Source organism: Aquarana catesbeiana, linkage group LG01 (assembly GCF_042186555.1).
Source record: "Aquarana catesbeiana isolate 2022-GZ linkage group LG01, ASM4218655v1, whole genome shotgun sequence".
Lineage (NCBI taxonomy): Eukaryota > Metazoa > Chordata > Amphibia > Anura > Ranidae > Aquarana > Aquarana catesbeiana.
The window spans coordinates 59,806,186-59,829,279 of NC_133324.1; the positions used below are offsets into that span (position 1 = coordinate 59,806,186).

A 23,094-nucleotide genomic window follows, 5' to 3' on the forward strand; every position below is an offset into this window, starting at 1 on the left:
ATATCCAGCATCCAGATTCCTCCACCAACCAACACACCAATTCCAACACCACACTCAACACTTTCCTCCTACAATCCAGTTAGCTCTGAGGAAGTTACTAAGCTTCTTTCCACAGCCCACTCCACCACCTGTCCCCTCACAACTACTGCGACCACCTTCCTGCTCTATCCTAAACCCTCTAATCCACATCTTCAACCTCTCCGCTCAAACATGCACTGGTTACTCATACTTAAAAAACCCTCACTGGACCCCACCTGTTTAAATAACTTAAGACCCATTTCCCTGCTCCTGTTTGCCTCCAAGCTTCTTGAATGCCTTGTCCACAACTGTACGAGTTGCTACCTCACTGACAACAACCTTCTCGATCCCCTACAGTCTGGCTTCCGTCCACAACATTCCATTGAAAATGCCCTATTAAAACTCACCAATTACCTCCTGACTGCTAAAACCGATGGCCAGTGCTCCATACCCATACTCTTCGACATTTCTGCTGCCTTTGACACAGTTGACCACCCACTCCTCCTCAATAAACTCTACTCCCTTGGTCTCCGTGACTCTGCTATTTCATGGTTTTCCTCCTACCTATCTCAGCGCACTTTCAGTGTCACATACAACAACATCTCCTCCGCTCCTCTCTCTTTCTGTCCTTGGGCCCCTCTTATTCTCTCTCTATACCTCTTTCCTGGGCCAGTTGATAACTTCCCATGGCTTCAAATACCACCTCTATGCTGACAACACAGATCTAGCTCTCGACTCCTCAACTCAGCACCTCAATGTCCTCATGCATCACAAACTTACTGAGCAACATATGAGTATGGATGTCACACCACTTCCTCAAGCTCAATTTGTCTAAAACTGGGAATTTGTCTAAAACTGAGCTTGTAATATCCCCTCCCCATGACTTTACTATTAAGATCAACAGCACAACCATTGGTCCCTCCACACACGCACACACAGGTGCTGGGTGTAATCCTGGACTCTGACCTCTCCTTCAGCCCCCACATCCAATCACTGGTTAAATCTTGCCGCATTAACCTCTGCAACATCTCCAGAATTCGCCCCTTCCTAACTAATGACCTAACAAAACAGTTTTATTCACTCCTTGGTTATTTCCTACCTTGGCTACTCCAACTCCCTCCTCACTGGCCTACCTTTACATAGGCTAGCCCCCCTTCAGTACATCATGAATGCTGCTGCCAGACTAATACACCTTACTAACTGATCTGTGACTGCTGCCCCTCTCTGCCAATCTCTCCCCTGCCTTCCCCTACCATACTGTATAAAATTCAAAATACTAAACCCAACATACAAGGCCATCCACAACATAGCCCCCAGCTACATCCCCAATCCATCTGCAGATATTGCCCATATCGTCCTCTCCACTCCTCCCAGGAGCTCCTGCTCTCTAGTCCCCTTGTTACCTCCTCCCATGCTCACCTACAGGACTTCTCCAGAGCCTCTCCCATCCTTTGGCATACCCTGCCCCAGCACGTCTGGTCAGCTCCTACCCTGTCCACATTTAGGCTATCCTTGAAAACGCACTCATTCGGGGAAGCCTACCCCACTTTCACCTAAGAACTGTACTCGAGTCACCTCCCTCAGATCATCCCCTGCAGCCATTACCCTTTGTACCACCTTCGCCTCCCTTAGATTGTAAGCTCCATGAGTCTTCCTATTCCTTCTGCATTGCACTGTATTGCAATTGTACTGCCCCCCTTTTTTTTATTGTAAAGCACTATGTAAACTGTTGGTGCTATATAAATCCTGTATAATAATAATAATGCCTATGCCTTTGGGAGTCATGCTTGCAACTGTAAGCCTTGCAATGCCTCACAGAACTTTCCTTGCAATGCCTCATGGGTCCTGTAGTTCTGAAACAGCTGATAAAATAAAAAAAGAGACATATTACATGCAGCCAGACTACATTACAGTAATACATTAACCACTTGACCTCCTTAATAAGATTTTACTCCCTTCCTGACCCGGCCATTTTTTGCTATTTAGCACTGCGTTACTTTATCTGGCGATTGCGCGGTTATGCAACACTGTACCCAAACTAAATTTATATCACACAATTCACACAAATAGAGCTTTCTTTTGGTGGTAATTGATCACCACTGGGTTTTTTATTTTTTGCGATATAAACAAAAAAAAGATTAACAATTTTGAAAAAAACAAAACAATATTTTTTACTTTCTATTATAAAACATATTAAAAAAAAATAAAAATAAAAATTAACTAATTTCATAAATTTTGGCCAAAGTGTATTCAGTCTTTGGTAAAGAAAAATCCCAATAAGGGTTATTTTGATCTGTTTCTGTGATAGTTATAGCGTCTACAAACTATGGGATATATTACTGGAATTTTTATTTAGTTTTTAATTTTTTTATACTAGTAATGGTCAGCGACTTATAACGGGACTGTGATGCGGTGGGCAATCTGACACGGACGCTGGGGAGGAACTGACTGACTGCCACTGACATCACCAGTGACAATAAAACAGTGATCGGTGCTAATAATATACACTGTAACTGTATTAATGACACTGGATAGAAAGGGGTTAACATCTAGGGGTGATTAAGGGGTTAACTATGTGTAATGTGTGTGATGTGTGCTGCTTCTACTAAGGATATTGTTGTTTTTGTTCCCTGTTTAGCAGGGAATGAAAAAACTAAATCCCGTTCATGAATGCAGCTCTGTATGTTTTACAATAACAGAGTTGCGTTCAGCGCCGATGATTTAGTTCCAGGGGGCAATCTTTGGCCGGGACCCGGTGATCGGCATGTGCTGTGAGGAATGACAGCACAGCCAGGCTGGCGGGCACACGCACGCCCCTGGCCCGGACACATGAATCACATACTAAGTACATGATCTAGAGCAGGAGAGCTGCTCTGCCCCCGTATATGCAAGTTATGCGGTTGGCAAGCGGTTAAAGGCTCCCCCCAACTTATGAAAAGATGAGAAGGGAACTGGTCAGGGAGGCTGCCAAGAGGCCTACAGCAACATTAAAGGAGCTGCAGGAATATCTGGCAAGTACTGGCTGTGTGGTACATGTAACAACAATCTCCTGTATTCTTCATATGTCTGGGCTATGGGGTAGAGTGGCAAGACGGAAGCCTTTTCTTACCAAGAAAATCATCCAAGCCCGGCTAAATTTTGCAAAAACACATCTGAAGTCTCCCAAAAGTATGTGAGAAAATGTGTTCTGGTCTGATGAAACCAAGGTTGAACTTTTTGACAATAGATATGTTTGGCGCAAAAACAACACTGCACATCACCAAAAGAACACCATACCCACCGTGAAGCATGGTGGTGGAAGCATCATGTTTTGGGGCTGTTTTTCTTCAGCTGGAACAGGGGCCTTAGTCAAGGTAGAGGGAATTATAAACAGTTCCAAATACAAGTCAATATTGGCACAAAACCTTCAGGCTTCTGCTAGAAAGCTGAACATAAAGAGGAACTTCATTTTTCAGCATGACAACGACCCAAAGCATACATCCAAATCAACAAAGGAATGGCTTCACCAGAAGAAGATGAAAGTTTTGGAATGGCCCAGCCAGAGCCCAGACCTGAATCCCATTAAATATCTGTGGGGTGATCTGAAGAGGGTTGTGCGCAGGAGATGCCCTCGCAATCTGACAAGTTTGGAGTGTTTTTGCAAAGAAGAGTGGGCAAATATTGCCAAGTCAAGATATGCCATGCTGATAGACTCATACCCAAAAAGACTGAGTGCTGTAATAAAATCAAACGATGCTTCAACAAAGTATTAGTTTAAGTGTGTGCACACTTATGCAACCATATTATTTTATTTTTTTTTAATTTTTTCTTCCCTACACCTAAAAGATTTCAGTTTGTTGTTCAACTGAGTTGTACAGTTTATAGGTCACATTAAAAAGGTGGAAAAAGTTCTGAAATGATTTATCTTTGTCTCATTTTTTTTACATTACAGAAACATGACATTTAAACAGGGGTGTATAGACTTTTTATATCCACTGTGTGTATATATATATATATATATATATATATATATATATATATATATATATATATATATATTATATATATACACAGCGTTGCCACACAGAACTCTGTCAGGCAGTGCAGGAGAGGTAATTTTTCTCTGCTGCAGTTAAACAATGCTTATAGGTCTAATCCCTCCCCCACGTGTCGACATACTAAAGAAAATACTAAAGGAAATAAGAAAAAGAAATCTAGCTTTACATCGACTGTCACCTCTAAGATATATATGATAGAAGATTTTTTATCGTGTCGTAGTAAAGGTGTCGTGTATTTATTGAAGTGCCCCTGTCGGATCCAATATATTGGGAGAACAAAAAGGGAGCTATGGAAGAGATTGAAGGGAGCATGTTCAGAACATAAAAAATGGCTTTGTCAAGCATAGTCATGTCAAGACATGTTGCAGAATATCACAACAAAGACCCCTCATCATTCCAAGTGTGTGGAATTGAAAAATACAAACCCCATTGGAGGGGAGATAATAAGGTTATTAGAATCAGTCAGAGTCCCGAGGGATACATGAATTACGCACTTTGGCGCCATTGGGACACAACGTTGAATTTGATTTAAACGGTTTTATATCTTATATATTATTATTAATTATTTATCCCTTCAAAAAAAACTTTTAATCGTGAATTATTATATTATTGTAATTCATTTATTTTTGCCTTAGTAACATTTTTTTTTTATCTAATTGGGACAGCCTGGTCATCTTGTGTGACCATTAATCCTATATTTGCTGTATTTCTCTGATGACCTATCTGTCGATTGTTCTGTTTCGTTATTCCAACATTTAGTCGTTGTTTGCTGTTTATCCATTAGATGGCGCAGCATTGTTCTGTTAGCATAATTTTATTATGCTATGTCCATGGAAAAGCTCCTATAAAGGTTTTACATTTATTGATTTTTTTTTTTTTTTTTTATCCATCTTTAATATTTCTTATTAGTTGTCATCTTTGCATTCTTTCTGATTGTACTTCCATCCTATGGATGGTGCAGTCTATTATGAAAATACATTATCAAAATGTTTTACTTGTGGTTCTCTGAATTGCTTGATATCAGATTTCCACAAGATGTGACTAGTGAGACCGGATTCTTCATATGTCGTTCCACTACTGATTAATAGATGGCACTGAAAAGAGTGGTATATGGAAAGTCCTTTAGAATTGCTAATTAACAGATTTCCACAAGATGTCACCAGTGAGATTAGATGTTCCTTCTGTGTTTCTATTACTTCACCACTAGATGGCGCTGCCACATGGTAAATTATATAGATCACGGAATTTGTTTTTATATCTTTTAATTTGCGTTATTTTTATTTAGTTTTATTAATGATCTATTCTTATATTATGCTGCAGTTAGTAGTTTTAGTCTGCTGCATATTTGAATACAAGGAAAGATATGTTTATTACAACATTGCTGTTGCTATGACAGCGAAGAGACTATTTAAACTGGCATTACGACACCTGACTCCATCACCCTTTGATGAAGTCATGTGAGCAGTGACGCAACGCGTCAGAGAGGAGCCAGCTGCTGTTACTTCTGGTCTCGTTTTTAAAGTACTACACAATGGAGCCATCCCTCTTCTTTACCACATGCCCTCACTTCATCTGCTGTGCCTGGAGACTGAATCCATTCTCTAAAAATATCCTGATATTGCTGAGGTGATTGCTGGAGGTTGATCGACTGTGGGGAATCTGCTTCTACCGCTTATCCAAGCTCAACTTGACCCGTAGGGGTCTGTACTAGAGGTGAGAAGCTGGGTGAAAGAGTGGCGCACTTTGGATGGCGATAGGGATTGGATGGAGTGGACACCAATCGTTTTTAGGCACATGCACTTTTCCACATATATGAACTGTTATATGAAGATCTGGGTGTTTTTTATCCCATTGGAGTTGGATCACATTGCTTCTTGGACATTGCACTTTATTTTTTTCGTATGCACTTTATTAGCTATTTGGACATTAACTGTAATTTATTCACTTAGTTGTGCTATTCATCTGCACTTTTGTTATATATTGCACTTTATAACATTGCCTCTAGCACTTTATATTATTTAACACTGTTCTTCACTGAAGATTGCCATTATACAGTGTTTTTAATATTGTAACACATCTCTTTGGCAGTTAAGGACAGCCCTTAGAGTCTGTCTTTACATTTTCCTTCACCTTGTTATATTATTATTGCTTTTTATTTTTCACTTTATTGAAGATTGGTCATATTGTTGCGACACATTCTTGTTAGTTGCTGATTTTTTGTGTGTCGTTTTTTTCCTTTTATGTTAGTTAGCGCCACATACATATCTAATCTCATTTATTTTGGCTGTGTGGGAGCACTTATATATGTTGGCTGCTTTCTGCACTTGATTTATTTATTTTTGTTAGTCTTTTGGTTTTGCGCATTAGTTTACCCCCTCTTTCACTTACTATTTATTTATCTGACTTAACTTGTGCTGCATACCATGGAAATATTCGTTTTTTTTTTTTTTAGAAAATAGAATCATTGATTTGGATAATATTTTTGAAAAACAAGAAGCTAATCATGTGGGAGATATTGAGAACTGTTTTGGGAAATGGGCCACCTAATGGAGAAAAAAAAAATTAATGCATGGTGGGATATAGCAACACATTAAAAATATATAAAGGATCAACTAGTGCCAAGAAGGCTTAGATGGGACATACCCATTAATGATGGACTAACAGATAAAAGAGTCTTCAGAAGAATGGTTCAACTTTTTTAATGATAAAGGCCTAGAATTTTTGATAAAAAGAAAAACAAAAGAAGATTAGACTCCTGGATAGGACTATAGAAGAATTGAGGGTAACCTCGTAACCTTCCAAGGAACTCCCTGAATTCATTACATTATCCAAATAATTAAATAGAAACATGGAACAGAAAGATAAAGAAACAGCTGTTAGAAAGAAGAGGAAATATCAGAGAGATGTTAAAGACTATGAAGATGACCTTGTATTCAAGTGGCAGAAAAAAAATTGAAGAGACAGCAATTAAATCAAACAATAGCTCTCCGGAGAAAGAAGTAAGAATAAGCGAGAACCAAAATGGAGGATAGAATGGAGGGACACTACCCACGAATAATATGCAAGGAAATTATAATTCATACAACACTCCGAATCAAAAACAAAGGTGGAATGATATTAGGAGTTGGAAAAAACCTTCTGGAAGAATAATGGGCAAAATAACAACTATAATTACCAGGCAAGACCCTACCATCAGCCTCCTTATGGTAGAAGATCACCTACACCCTCTTGGAGGAACTATGAGATCTATGGGGAAAAAACAAAATCACTATCCCGACAGAATGAGAAGAGATGAGAGAATGGGAAGAGATGACAGATATTACCATTATGATGATAGAAGAGAGAGGTCACCACATAACCATTATGCAGTCCCGGTGTATAATAGGTTTGAACAAGTATGAAGATATGACGAGGGAGGGAGATCTCCATGGCGCCAACAAGAAAGATACGGACGTGAAAGAACTCCTCACCATTTTTTAGAGACAAGACACCGGGAGTCCCCGAGACGTCATCGCCCAGAAAGCGACTTCCGGAGACCTGCCAGACGTACCCCAGATCCCGATCCAGAAAAAAAGAACCAAAAAAGAGGGGAGGAGAGGAACCAAGAATCACAGAGGGATCGAGACAGGGAGGAACGATCGAGAAGAACTCCAAGAAGACCCATAGAAAAACGAATTGGAAGAAACGAAAAACGAGAAGAGGTTGCCGAGCAGGGGTCAAAAAACAAAAAGGAAAAGAGAATAATAGGAGAGGGAATCATAAATATTAATGGGGCAGAATTGACAAAAGAGAAAATCAAAGTATTGGATAAAGGGCTCAAGTTTGCTCCAAAAAAGAACATTAATAAATTCAACATGCATGTTGATATTAACAAATTTGTTAGAAGCTTGAATATAAAGAAATATATGCTTAGTAACCCTGGAGAGGGCAGAGGAAGAAGTGCACCGGAAACCAATGGTATTCTATTCAGCAATCTTCTGAATAAATCTCTCTTCAATCCACCAACTGGGAATGATGGACACGTCGAGGTGTTCAAAAAAAAATGGTCCTGAAAGACCTACAGGACTTGAAAGTAAAAAAGGCATATGATCCAGGCGACATAAAAAGGGGTATTAAAAAAATGGAATCTAGAAAAGATATTGTGATAAGGCAAGCAGACAAGGGAGGGGCCATAGTCATTCGATCTAAAGATGCCTACAATGATAAAATAAATCGACCACTAAGTGATGCTGAGACTTATCAAAAATTGGCAAGTAATCCAACAATGAGATACAGGAAAGAATTGGCTAAGGTAGTCCAGAAGGGGTCCGTAAAGGGTTTATTAAATAAAAAAGAAATAAAGCATTTGCAGCCGATTGTGTGTAGGATTCCTGTTATCTACACCTTGCCGAAAATCCATAAGGATAGAAGTCAAACCCCCTGGTAGACCCATTGTCAATGGGATCAATTCAGTAGGTGCAAGAATCAGAGAATACATCGACTGGCTTTTACAACCTGTGGTGAAAAAAATCCAGGTCATACCTTAGAGATAGGAAACATCTCATTCAGCTGCTAAATGACATTAATTTGCCTGATGGACCTGTCTATTTGGCAACCGCTGATGTTGCGTCACTTTATACAATCATTAACCATGATGAGACTATCCAAGCAACCAAATGGGCCCTGAGAAGATTCAGTGACTTGAAATGTGTACAAAAGGAGGTTCCTTTTGGACTGCCTGAGATACAGTCTAGATTCTAACTATTTTTGGTATGACAAAAATGTCTTTAAGCAAATTTGTGGAATTGCAATGGGCACAAAGTATGCGCCCAGTGTTGCCAACCTGTATATGTCAGAATGGGAAGAAGATGTCCTATATAACAATGTACCACAACAGCATCCCGCATCCAATTCGCAATAGTGTGAACCCAGCTTAAGTCAAAGGTTGTGACGTCATCAGCCAACCTCTCTAACTCATTGCTAGAATACATCGCTTTCTTTGAATGGATCTGATAGACTATTGTGTTCCGGGTATGAGACAACAAGGTCTCGGCTTGTACCCGGAGCACAGTGCAGTATGCTGTATGTGGCCTCAGCTAAATACAGTTTATACGACATATCCAGCGACCTCCCATATTAGTGAGAGACATTGTTCATTTGGGCCAAGCTGGCTGCAATAACCTATGCAAAGCGTATCAAAGGCTGGAGTTCAGCTTTGATCAAGGAGGAGAAAATCAGCTATGGAGTCAACAAATCTCCTGCTGACCTTTATGTCTCAACTGTGTCCTGTAGTGATGTAGAAGTTGGCAGGAAGGATCAGTGAGAGCTGCAGGGGACCCAAGCTCTCCCAGTGGAAATCAGGGGAAGAGTCCTTAGCAACAGAGCAGCACAGGCAGCAGGAGCGGTACATGCTCTGTTTTTTGTTTACAGGTACATGCTTGGTTCAGAACTTTTACTTATGAGACAGGGTCTCTTTAAACCCATCCAATCTTCTGTACATTCAGTAATCACTTACCTTCCAAGTCAACGCCGTACCTATGAGCAAGGTACAGAACACTTTCCCCGATCTTCCCTTTAACAGGAATGCGCTTGCCGGCCCGATCTATAAATACAACATCCACCCTGTGAAGAGAGTTGACATTCGTTTATAATCCATTCGTAAAAATGAGCCTATTAAAGTCCACCTAGCCCCATGCTTTGTATTATTCCTTTGTATTTGTTTGGTATGACCAATGTTTTTTACTTTAACCGTAGCTTGTCTAATCCGCTCTCATTAGTTAAAATGTTACGATTCAAGTGATATTTAAAAAAAAAAAAAAATACCTTTAAATAACAAACATGTTATACTTTCCTGCTCTAAGCAATGTTTTTTCACACACAACAGTCCTGACCTCCTCTTCTTGGGACCCCGCCAGTGCTCCTGGCCCCTCCTCTTCTCCGAGTGCCCCCATAGTAAGCTGCTTGCTATGGGGGCACTTGTGCATGCTCCCTCCGGAGCCCTGCTCTGTGTGTCCGTTAGACACACAGAGCGGGGCTCAGCCCCGCCCCCTCCTCACTGGCTGCTAGTTGTGACTGACAGCAGCAGGAGCCAATAGCTCCCACTGCTGTCTCAGCCAATCAGGAGGCTGAGACCCAGTCAAGTTCCTCCATCCCAAACTCGCTCATCAATGTCTTTATCAACCTTGCTTTGTGCATTGGTCCCAATCATTTGGTGTAAAGGGGGGGGATTATGGTGTGGGGTTGTTTTTCAGGGGTTGGGCTTGGCCCCTTAGTTACAGTAAAGGGAACTCTTAAGGCGTCAGCATACCAAGACATTTTGGACAATTTCATGCTCCCAACTTTATGGGAACAGTTTGGGGATGAGCCCTTCCTGTTCCAACATGACTGCGCACCAGTGCACAAAGCAAGGTCCATGAAGTCATGGTTAAGCGAGTCTGGGGTGGAGGAACTTGACTGGCCTGCACAGAGTCCTCACCTCAACCCGATAGAACACCTATGGGATGAATCAGAGTGGAGACTGCGAGTCAGGCCTTCTCATCCACATCAGTACCTGACCTCACCAATGCACTTCTGCAAGAATGGTCAAGCATTCCCATAGACACACAGTTGAAGTTGTTATAGCTGCAAAGGGTGGGCCAACTCAATATTGAACCCTAAGGACTAAGACTGGGATGCTAATAAAAGGTTTGCTTTGAATTTCAGAAATGAATTAAACAGAATTTTTGGTTTGTGGTACTTAGACACAGCATAGTTCATCGTTAACATTCCTTAAATAACCTTAAGCCACTGTTCACACTGAATCTGATGTGAAATCGCACGCTTGCAAAGCCGCATAGCAGGGCGAATTGGCTGACATCTGTGCGACTTCATGCACAGAGGTCTATGCAAGTCGCACCCAATATTGCCAAAATTAGCGCAGGAAATAATTTTTCAATCATAACTGTAACTGTCCAGAAAGTAATGAGAATGACACTGGGGTTGATTTACTAAAACCGGAGAGTGCAAAATCTGGTGCAGCTCTGCATGGTAGCCAACCAGCTTCTAACTTCAAATTGTTCAATTAAGCTTTGACGAAAAAAGAAAAAATTGGAAGCCGATTGGTTTCTATGCAGAGAATAGAAACACTCCAATTTGAGTAAATCATCCCCATTGTCTCCTTCAAAGTATGGACCTTGTGAGTGTACACAACGCTCCCAGCCATTTTCCCATTCTTCACAGCATTCCTGGAAGTCAAGTGGGATGGCGTTCAGAGTCTGCGTAGTTGGGAGGCATGATAGGCTTCCCTGAAGAGATGCATGTCAGGGATCACCTAAAGACAGCCAGAGTAGGAGATAGCCGGACAGATTGAGGTAGAGAGTTCCAGAGGATGGGGGAGGCTCTGGAGAAGTCCTGGAGATGAGCAAGGGAGGAGCAGACAAGGGAGCTTGAGAGGAGGAGTCCTTGAGAGGAACGGAGAGGACGGTTTGGGCGATATTTGTTGACAAGGTTGGTTATGTAGCTCGGGGCAGATTTTGGGGATTCATCTCCTGTGTTCACTCGACTCAAAAAAAAAAAAAATCAGGCTCTCATTCCAGCATTGTTATTGAAAGGGACCCCATCAGGTTCCTAAACCAATCCAAATACCAGCAGCTTGCAAGAGAAGAGTTGCTATACTAACCTCTCTCTGTTCCTTCTGTGTACCAGCCCTCCAGCTTTCATTAGAATATTGGACATTTAACACTTCCTGGAGTGTCAGATGCCTGTGATGTGGTTTCAGCCTTCCACTCCTTATTCAGAATGCAGTAGAAGCAAAGGAGTCAGAGGATAGAAAGGTTCATGGAGGGGAACATCAGCATCTGGCACTTCTGGAAGTATTGAATGCCGAATCTAGAAAGAGAATCTTTTTAGCATGAAGAGTGCCAAACCACACCTAAGTCCAACATCAATTCATAAAAAAATAAAAATAAATAAAAAACACGTTTTGGGGGGTCGAAACCCTACCTCTCTTCTTCATGGCTTGGATGCTGTATATATTCTTGTAAAGGTCTCAAACAAGCTTATTTTGACTGCTGATGCAGATACTGCTGGCCAGGAATCTTAATCCAGCAATCAGCTTCCCTGGACAGATTCCAACAAAAAAGCCTTAAGGTCCACTCAAGGTTCTCCTGTTTAAGGGCTCTTTCACACGGGGGATCCGTATGTCCGTTTTTCATCCTTCCGTTTTCGGAAGAAAAACGGACATACATGTATCCCTATGGAGCATCAGATGTCAGCGGTGACATGTCCGCTGACACCCGACCTGCTCCGATCCGAAAAGTGTAACGGAGGAAAACCCTACTTTTCCATCTGTTTTCGGATCGGATGACGACGGACTCTACGGTCCGTCATCACCCGATCCCCCATAGGGGAGAGCGGAGCTCTGACAGGTCTGTCGCTGCACAGTGTGCAGCGACGGACCTGTCATTTTCCTGCTCAGCGGGGATCGGCGGAGCGATCCCCACTGAGCAAGCGGGTGTTCACGGGGCGGATCATCACTGATCCGCCCCATGTGAAAGAGCCTTTACTGAAGCCCTGATGAACGGGGAGTTCCAAAGCATGTTGGCTGTCTTTTAACACAACCTCAAAAAATTAATTTGGACTCTTTATCTTTTGGTCTGGCGCTCCTTCCATGTATGCACGTCTTTCTCTGGTAACTTGTTGAAATACCCAACTGGAGGGTAGCCTTGTCTGTTGTGAACAGCCTAACCTGAACCAGTGGGCTCTTCAAATCTTTTTTTACCCTCTTACTACTTTGTTTAATTAAACTAATATAAAAGTCCCAGTGCCTCTTTTGCCACGTACACACGACCGGACTTTACGGCATACTTTGCCCGGCGGACTTTGACGGACTTTACAACGGACTTTCTGAATAAACGGACTTGCCTACACACGATCAACCAAAGTCCGACGGATTCGTACGATGACGTACGACCGGACTAAAACAAGGAAGTTCATAGCCAGTAGCCAATAGCTGCCCTAGCGTCGGTTTTTGTCCGTCGGACTAGCATACAGACGAGCGGACTTTTCGACCGGACTCGAGTCCTTCGGATAGATTTGAAACATGTTTCAAACCTAAGTCCGTCAAACTTTTGAGAAAACAAAGTCCGCTGGAGCCCACACACGATTGAATTGTCTGACGAAATCCGGTACGTCGGACCAAGTATGCCATAAAGTCCAATCGTGTGTACGTGGCATTTGATTCCCTTTTTTTTCATTGGAACTCCAATTGGCTGGCCAGCAGATGGATCCTATCAGGATCTAGAAAATGATTGAAGTCAGACTGAGGAAAGTGAAGGGCAACGCCCCGTGTTCTATCAGAAGGTACAACTGAAGTGACGTTCTGTTGTGGCCATCTTGGTACACCCGCACTCGGGTGCTTACAGTCTGAAGTCGCGAAGCGGATATCTTTTTAGACCCACCAGATTCTTGTATTTCACACTTATTTTTTATCAGTAAACTGAGCTTATATATCGTGAAATACAGGATTTTGAAATCCATCAAGCTGTTTTGATGTCGACTTTAAAAGCAGCAGTGTTCTGTCAGATTAGCAACCCTGTGAGATCAGCAGGCTTCCCGATGCTTTTAAAATTCAACATCAAAACAGTGTCACGGATTTCAAAGTACTGTATTTGACTATATAACCTCTGTTTACTGGTAAAAAATATGGGTGAAATGCAAGACTTTGGTGGGTGTAAAAAAGATGTAAAAGATTGCCGCCTTCTGACCGTAGGCTTACTGCAGGCGAGTGCAGGTGTACCAAGATGGCCGCGACGGAATGTCACTTCCGTTGCATTTTCTTATGGGTAGCGGCTTCCTGACAGGACACCGGCAAGGTTTAACATGCAGCTCTAAACTAGTGGTTCCAGCAGGAGGAAACAGCCTCTGCAAAAAAGCTGGATGGGGGATTTAGGTGCAGATAAGTGACTTCACGAGGTAAGAAAAACTGAACATCTGGAAGGAAGGGTTAGAGGGGGTGGGGAAGAAATAGATTTTGGACAGATTTGGGCTATAAAAACCCATGTGTGACTGTATGGGTTTTCTTTTTTCAGGCTAAGGAAATTTTCAGCATGTACAGGAAATACTTGTTGATTTTGCCATAAAACACAGTGCTGCTGTTATTTCCTGTGAACTAAATATAGGATAGAGAAAAACAATATAATCTTTCTTCTAAGCTGTCGTTTTTAAAACAATAATTTCCCCCCACCTATGTTCATCTTTCTTCCTTCAAAACATTGTTTTTGGGTACGCTTTCAGGTGTCATTGCATCCAAAGCTTGGATATGGTAGGGTTGGACCTATCCGGTTTCATTGTTTTCTGTGTTCATAGTCAGGTTGAAATTAGACACAAGTCCATCTAGTTCAACCATAAAAATATATAAATAATTAAAAATTAATATCATACAATCCCATACCCAGAGTTGATCCAGAGGAAGCATTTTCCATTTTGCTACAGAAGTGGAAAAAATTCCTTCCTGACCCTCCGAGAGGCAATCTGATTTTCCCTGGATCAACTTTACCTATATATAAATCAATACTCAGTTATATTATGTACATTTAGGAAAGAATCCAGGCCTTTCTTAAAGCGATCTACTGAGCTGGCCAGAACCACCTCTGGAGGGAGTCTATTCCACATTTTCACAGCTCTTACTGTGAATAAACCTTTCTGTATTTGGAGATGAAATTTCTTTCTCTGGACGTAAAGAGTGCCCTCTTGTAATCAGTGTTGACCATAAAGTGAATAACTCAACACCAATTTCACTATATGGACCCCTTATATATTTGTACATGTTGATCATATCCCCCCTTAATCTCCTCTTCCCAAGAGAGAATAAATTCAGTTCCTCAAATCTTTCCTCATAGATGAGCTCCTACATGCCTCTTATCAGTTTCGTTGCCCTTCTCTGCACTTTGTCCAGTTCCCCGATATCCTTTTTGAGAACTGGTGCCCAAAACTGAACTGCATATTCCAGATGAGGTCTTACTAATGATTTGTATAGGGGCAAAATGATATCTCTCTCGATGGAGTCCATACCTCTAATACAAGAAAGGACTTTGCTTGCTTTGGAAACCGCAGCTTGGCATTGCATGTTATTATTAAACTTATGATCTACCAAAACCCCCAGATCCTTCTCCACCATTGATCCCCTCAGTTGTACTCCCCCTAGTATGTATGATGCATGCATATTCTTAGCCCCCAAGTGCATAAATTTACATTTAGCAACAATAAACCTCATTTGCCACAGTCGCCCAGACAGTGCATTGAGGTCGGCTTGTAAATTGGAGACATCCTGTAAGGACGTTATTCCATTTCATAGCTTGGTGTCATCTGCAAAGACTGAAATGGTACTTTTAATCCCAGACCCTATATCATTTATAAAGATATAAAATAGTTAGGGTCCCAGCACTAAACTTTGGGGTACACCACTGAAAACCTTAGACCACTCAGAGTAAGAATCATTAACCACTACTCTCTGAATTCTGTCTTTTACCCAGTCTTCTATCCATTTAAAAACTGATCTTTCCAAGCCTGTAGACCTTACCTTACACATGAGCCGTGTGTGGGGAACTGTGTCGAACGCTTTTTGAAAATCCAAGCATACCACGTCCACCGCCACCCCTCTGTCCAAGTTTTTACTTACCTCTTCATAAAAAGAAATCAGGTTTGTCTGACAACTTCTGTCTTTCATTAATCCATGCTGTCTGTTGCTTAAAATGTTTTTTTCCAACAAGAAAAATGTGGTCTTTTATTAAGCTCGCCAGTATTTTCCCGACTATAGAAGTTAAACTAACAGGTCTATAGTTACTTGGTAAAGACTTTGTTCCCTTTATAAATATGGGCACCACATTGGCCCTTCGTCAATCCAGTGTTACTATTCCAGTCATTAACAAGTCCATAAATATTATAAACAATGGCCTTGAAATAACAGAGCACAATTCTTTTAGGATCCGTGGGTGGATGCCATCTGGTCCAGGTGCTTTATCCACCTTTATTCTGTCTAAATATTTCTGGACCATATCACCTTTGAGCCATTGTGGATCATTTGAGGCTGTGTCACTACCACCCCCATTATGGCCATGAGCTCCCCCATGCTCCTTTGTATACACAGAGCTGCAGAAAGTATTTAATACATTTGCCTTCTCTTTGTCCCCAGTCACCCACTCTAAATTATTCTCTAAATTATTTTGTAAAGGGCCTACATGCTCAGACCTGACCTTTTTACTATTATTATATTTAAAGATTTTTTTGGGGGATTTGTCCTACTTTTCCTGTCCCCCCTCCATTTGCTATCCTCAGAGACACCCAAGGCATTGTTCCATGGAGATCTTACTGTGCTTTTTCCCTCATATACTCCTGTGGAGAATCCACTAAGGAGTTTGAAATTTACATTTTGCTTTTTTATATTTATATATATATATATATATATATATATATATATATATATATATATATATATATATATATATATATATACATCCTGGACAGCAAGTGGTTATACCAGGATCAGGGCTCCAGTCGCCGCTCTGCTACTGGTACCCTTTTTTACTTAGATTATATTTTACTAAGCCCAACAGTAAATATTGATAATAATCAAGTATAATACAGGGAAATGCTTTGACTCACGTATCTTCACATGGCTCACTTGCAGGACCAGCGTCTTCCGATTGGGCAGCAGCTAAACACAAATAATTCAGTCATATCCTTGAACCACAAGCAATAATTATAAACTGATACAACACAAAACAAAGTGCAGTAAATATACAATCACAAGTGCAGTGCTAAAATAAAGTGACAATAATTAAAAATATTGAAAGTGAATCCAATATTTATTGTGTAAACTAAAAGTGACAGTCCCGGGTAAAGTTCTCTCTGTAAGGGCCAGCTCACACCATAGAAATGCAGTCAGGATGCGTTCCAGATTCTTTTCTGCATGCGCATTTTTGACACGCTTTTGATGCAGTTCAATGCGTTTTTTACCCCTCTTTTTTCAAAGGGCCAGTTCACACCACATGAAGACAAGTGCGTCTCTTTTCTGCATCAAATACGCATGGAAAGCAGTTCCAGTTCCAGAAAGAAAAAAGTAAAACATTCTGCATTTTTCCTGCACTGGAACGCTGTAAAATGCATAAAAAAAACACACTGGAACACACATGTCCTTATTTAAGGTTAGGAAGAAAAAAAAAAGAAGGAGGGGGAAAAAAAAAAAAATGCACTGGACTGCATTAAAAACACGCATGCAGAAAAGCATCTGGAACGCATCCGGACTGCGTTTTTATGTTGTGATCTGGCCCATAACCTTAAATGAGGACATGTATGTTCCAGTGCGTTCATGCTTTCCAGTGCATTTTTGATGCATTTTACAGCATTCCAGTACAGTCCAGTACAGGTAAAATGTATCATGTTCTACTGGAACGCACTGGAACTGCAAGAACTGGTGTGAACTATACTATTGAGAACTATATAACCTACTTTCCATGCATTTTTGATGCATAACAAAGAAAAGCGCACTGGGCTGCATGTGGTGTGAACTGGTCTTAAGAGTCTTCACATATTCTGAAATCAATCATTTTCCAAACGTGAAAGACACCTTGTGAGCCATCTAGGCCCCAGGCGAAGTCAGATGTGACGAAATGTGTAGGGCAGAGCTTGCGCTTGTGAGGTTATCACGCACATCGCTGCCAGAAATTGGCCTGTCACTTTACTTGGAACTGTCGCTTTTAGTTTACACAATTTTTGGATTAATTTTCTGTTTTATTTATTGTTGTTTTATTTTAGCGCTGCACTTGTGTTTGCATTTATAAGTTTATGTCCGTTGATTTGCCAACTGCTAGTTCTTTTCTCTGAGCACGATTTCCCTTTTGATTTAAGCAAATATACAAATTGCCAGGGCTCCTTCAACACCACGACTGTTTAACTGCGTTGATCGGCACTAATCAATGCACGTTAAACGTAAGGGCACATGGAAAACACTTCTTTACTATGTATCCTGTTCACACCATACATGTGTGTGGCACATCTACAATACTGAGAAAAATGTCCCCCAGGGTTCTGTGCTGGGACCAATCCTATTTAATTTGTTCATAAATGACCTGGAGGATGGGATAAACAGTTCAATCTCCATATTTGCGGACGATACTAAGCTAAGCAGGGCAATAACTTCTCCACAGGATGTGGAAACCTTGCAAAAAGATCTGAACAAATTAATGGGGTGGGCAACTACATGGCAAATGAGGTTCAATGTAGAAAAATGTAAAATAATGCATTTGGGTGGCAAAAATATGAATGCAATCTATACACGGGGGGAGAACCTCTAGGGGAATCTAGGATGGAAAAGGACCTGGGGGTCCTAGTAGATTATAGGCTCAGCAATGGCATGCAATGCCAAGCTGCTGCTAACAAAGCAAACAGAATATTGGCATGCATTAAAAAGGGGATCAACTCCAGAGATAAAACGATAATTCTCCCGCTGTACAAGACTGTGGTCCGGCCGCACTTATTTGATGTGACCACCGTTTGCCTTCAAAGCGGCATATTATTCTAGGTACACTTGCAAACATTATTTTTTAACAGTTCCCGTCTGGCCTATAGATAGATGGCGTCCTCCCGCAACACACCTCGCATGTGCCCCATGGGCCGCGCTCCAGCCCGATCTGTCACCTGCTGTGTCCACCGGCTACTGCCGGTACCATGTAATCTCTTGGCCAATCACAGCAGGTCACATGACAATTGTACACAATGGATGGCTTTCATTCATGCCATCCATTGTGTACTATTATGTTGATCTCTAATAATGGTCACAGTGATCACATGGTATTGACAGGGCTAATCATAGCCAATCAGTTTCATGTGATTATCTGTGGCCAATAACAGCTAACCACAATAGTAAAACACAGAATTTATTGATTTCATTCATTTTGGTTTCAATAATTTTTTTTTAGAGTTTAACAAGTAGTCAACATGCAATAGTTAAGCCCACGCAGGGGCTAGCATTGACAGTTTTCACACAATTTAGCCCAAAAAACTGCCAAAAGAGGCAATGTAAACATAAAGGAGAAAATGAGAACACAGCAGCAAAAAAATAGGCCTGTTTCATAAGGCTGCCAGGAACAAGGGGTCCTGAGAAGGTTCCCAAAACCAATGGGGCATCCCCTGGCCCCGCCAATACCCATACAGTGGTGCCATATACAGCCTAGGAGAGAGACAAACTGGAACTCAGGAGGAAGTTAAGCAGAAAGGTGGCACTAAAGAAAAAGGGGGTGCGCACCTGACAGGAAAGAAGCCAAGGAAGGCTAAAGGAAGCAAGAAATAAGGAGGACCAGAGGGTTAGAGTTCGAGAGAGGGGGAACGGTAAGAGCTCGGGAGCATCAGGACCGTCCGTCATAGATGACCTAAGCTGGCTGAGGGAAGATGGGAAAAGCATATGACAGCCATGGTTCCCAAACTTTAAGGAACTTAGCATGGGAGTCGTTGCAGATGCTGGACATATGTTCGTTAAGCATCAACGCAGTCATGTGATCTCTCACCCCCTGGAAGGGTACAGATGTTTATTTTCCAGGCTTGGGCAATTGTTCTTTTGGCTGACAAGAATAAGTAAGAAGTGAGCTTCCACTGATGGGCGAATAGGCCCAGGATGGGACAATGCAGTAAGGCAAACTTGGCTTCTTTTGGTATAGGGAGGTGAAACAAAATAAGAGGCCAAATACATGGGACAAGAAACAAAATAGTCTAGGCCACGTCCACCAAGTATGTACTACATCACCCCCCCCGCGATGGCCACAGCCCCCTGGAAACAGAGGTCATTGGAGGATGGATTGGCATGGGCAATGCTAGTCGGAACACAAAAGCAACGTAAAAGCACCATATATGCAGCCTCTAAAGTGGCTGTGTTAAAAATAAGCATTTGGCCACTGAGGAAAAGGCCCCGCTCCAGTCAGCTAACTCTATGTCAGTTGTCAAGTTACATTCCCACTGAGGTTTTCATTAATTTGAAAATGGTTGCTTAGAAAAGCGATCTTGATCACCTCCCCAGAGTAGTACAGTGTTACTATGGTAACACTGCATTGCTCTGATCACAGTGTGTTAAAGAAAAAAAAAATCGTAAAAAGTAAAAGTAAAAGAAAAAAAAAAAATATAAAAAAACTGAGAAAAAAAATATTATTAAAATTTTTTGGGGGATTATTTATTTTTTTGTTTTACGTACGGTCACCATTCAGTGTCCCAGATCACCGCCACACCAGTTATATGATGACACTGTGTAAAAAAAAAAAAAAAAAAAGAAGGGTTAAGGGGGGTTCTTTTATGGAATAACAGGATTTTTATAACAGCTTACCTGTAAAATCCCTTTTTGAAGTACATCACGGGACACAGAGCCAAAGTAGTTACTATGTGGGTTATAGGCCACCTTCAGGTGATGTGCACTGGCACAACCTAAACAGGAAGTTGCCTCCCTATATAACCCCTCCCCTACCGGGAGTACCTCAGTTTTGTATCAAAGCAATACACGTGTATACTAGAAAGAGTGGAGGGACCGCTGTGTCCCGTGGTGTACTTCAAAGGAAAAGGATTTTACAGGTAAGCTGTTATAAAAATCCTATTTTCTTTAATCGTACATCACAGGACACAGAGCCATAGTAGTTACTATGTGGGATGTCCCATGGCAATGCCAACTGAGGGGAGAGAGACACAACAGAATTAGGGCAACATGAGACTAGAGGAGTTATACTGCTGCCTGCAGCACACTACGCCCAAAGGCGATATCCTCATGCCTTTTTACATCCACCTGATAGAATCTGGTAAATGTATGGATTGAAGACCAAGTTGCGTCCTTGCAGATTTGAGCCATGGAGGCTAAGTGATGCACTGCCCACAGAGCACTAACAGCCCTAGAGGAGTGCGTTTTGCTTTGAGAGGGTGGAATCTACCTCTTTAAACCATAAGCTTGAACGATGACTTGTTGAATCCATTTAGAAATAGTAGATTTCGATACTGCCTGTCCTCTTTTAGGACCTTCATGCAATACGAAGAAAACATCCATTTTCTGAATCTGATCAGTCGCCTTTAAGTAGACCTTGACTGTTCTCACCACATCAAGAGAATGTAGTGATTTTTCTTCCATAGAACAGGGTTCTAGAAAAAAAATGAAGGTAGAACAATATCCTGGTTTAGATAAAAACCTGATGCTACCATTGGTAAAAAAGTTAGGATGAGGACGCAATACTACCTTATCCTTGTGAATAAGTAAATATGGCTCTTTACAAGAAAGAGCATCCAACTCTGATACGCTTCTTGCAGAAGATATAATTACCAGAAAAACTAGTTTCCTTGTCTAAAAAAAGGACCAAGGGAATATGTTGTATCGGCTCAAAAAAAAAAAAAGCTGTTTTTGTAATTCCGACAGAACTAAATTCAAGTCCCAAGGGTTCCCTAACCGGAGGATTAAGCCGCGTTACTCCCTGAAAAAAGCTACGAACCAGAGAATGCGAAAGCAAGTAGTTGTAGAAAAAATACCATTAAGGCCGAGACCTGTCCTTTGAAAGTACTCAAGGCCAGCTTTATTTCTAACCCCATCTGCAGAAGGTCAAGGATTCTACCTATGACCTATTCCCTGGGGTGCCAACCCCTGGTTTCATACCAGGAGACATATGCTTTCCAGACTCCATAATATATGATTATGGAGGCAGGCTTCCTTGCATTAACCAAGGTAGATACCACTGAACCTGACAGCCCACGTTTCCTCAGAATGTGGGTCTCAATAGCCAAACCGTTAAATTTAGCGTTTGAACAGTAAGATGGAATACTGGACCTTGCGAGAGGTCTGGACGTGGTGGTAGGGTCCATGGGACCCCTACCGCCAACCTTATGATCTCTGCATACCAAGATCTTCTGGGCCACAAGAATCACCGACTTCCCTTCCTGCTTGATCCTGCAAAGGAGTCCTGGATGCAGGCAGAAAAGGAGGGAATGCATAAAACAGTAAAACTAATTCCACGGCACCTGTTCCGCATGCTAGTGGATCCTTTGTTTTTAACACAAAGTTGACAATCTCTTTGTTGAACCTGGACGCAAACAGATCTACGTCTGGAATCCCCCATCTTTGACCTATTGTCAGAAGATATCGGGGTGAAGCAACCATTCTCCCGGGAACAACTGCTGGCGACTCAAATAGACTGCCTGTCAATTTTCTATTCCTAGAATGAAAAACTGCCAATAGGCAAGGTACATTGTTTTCTGCCCAAGACAGGATATGATTCACCTCTCTCTGGGCCGCACAACTTCTTGTGCCCCTTTGGTGATTGACATAGGCCACTGCTGTGGCATTGTCGGATTGGATCCTGACAGGACAGCTCCGCAAATTAAATGTCCAGGCCCTCAGGACCAAGCGCTCTGCCCGAATCTGTAGAATGTTAATGGGCAAGGTCATTTCTGATCTAGACCACTTCTCTTGGACAGTTATCTCTTTCAGGACTGCTCCCCAACCTAAAAAAAAAAAAAAGGTTGGCGTATGTTGTTACCACTTCCCAGGTAACTGTAAGAAGGATTTTTCCCTTTGCAGTTTTTTGGTTATTAACCATAAACTGAGGCTCCGGCGCACCTTTGGAGTCTGACACATTGGAAAATCTAGAGCTTGAACCCTCTTGTTCAAAGCTAATAAGATACCATTTTGCAGCAGTCTCGAATGAAACTGAGCATACGGAACGGCCTCGAATGAAGCCACCATCTTTCCTTCATGCAAGCTGAATAGAAGGATTCATCTTGCCTCGTCCACTTTAATCAGTTCATTTATGGTGCTGATCTTTGCCTGGGGCAAGAATACACTTTTCTGGGTGTATCTATGAACAGACCCAAGTATTTTAATCTCCTTAATGGTTTTAAGGAAGATTTCTCTAGGTTGAGAATCCAACCTAGGTATTCCAGGTAGTTGAATGTGGTGACCAGGTAAACTATAATCATTATACCTTGGGTCCTTAGTCTGGCTAAAGGAGGAGCCAAAACCTTGTAGACACTCAAGGTGCAGTAGCTAGACCGAAAGCAGAGCTACAAACTG

At 41.6% G+C, this 23,094-nt stretch overlaps 1 protein-coding gene across 1 annotated transcript in view; it reads right to left on the reverse strand.

The window, feature by feature from the left end:
• Window positions 1-23,094, reverse strand: part of FDX2 (ferredoxin 2) — a 68,612-nt gene that overhangs the window by 31,221 nt on the left and 14,297 nt on the right. The window contains exons 3-4 of the mRNA XM_073619100.1: window positions 16,674-16,725; window positions 9,550-9,656 (exon numbers count right to left, since the gene is read on the reverse strand). Of these exons, the coding sequence (XP_073475201.1) occupies window positions 9,550-9,656; window positions 16,674-16,725 (159 nt within the window). The remainder of the gene's footprint in view (window positions 1-9,549; window positions 9,657-16,673; window positions 16,726-23,094) is intronic.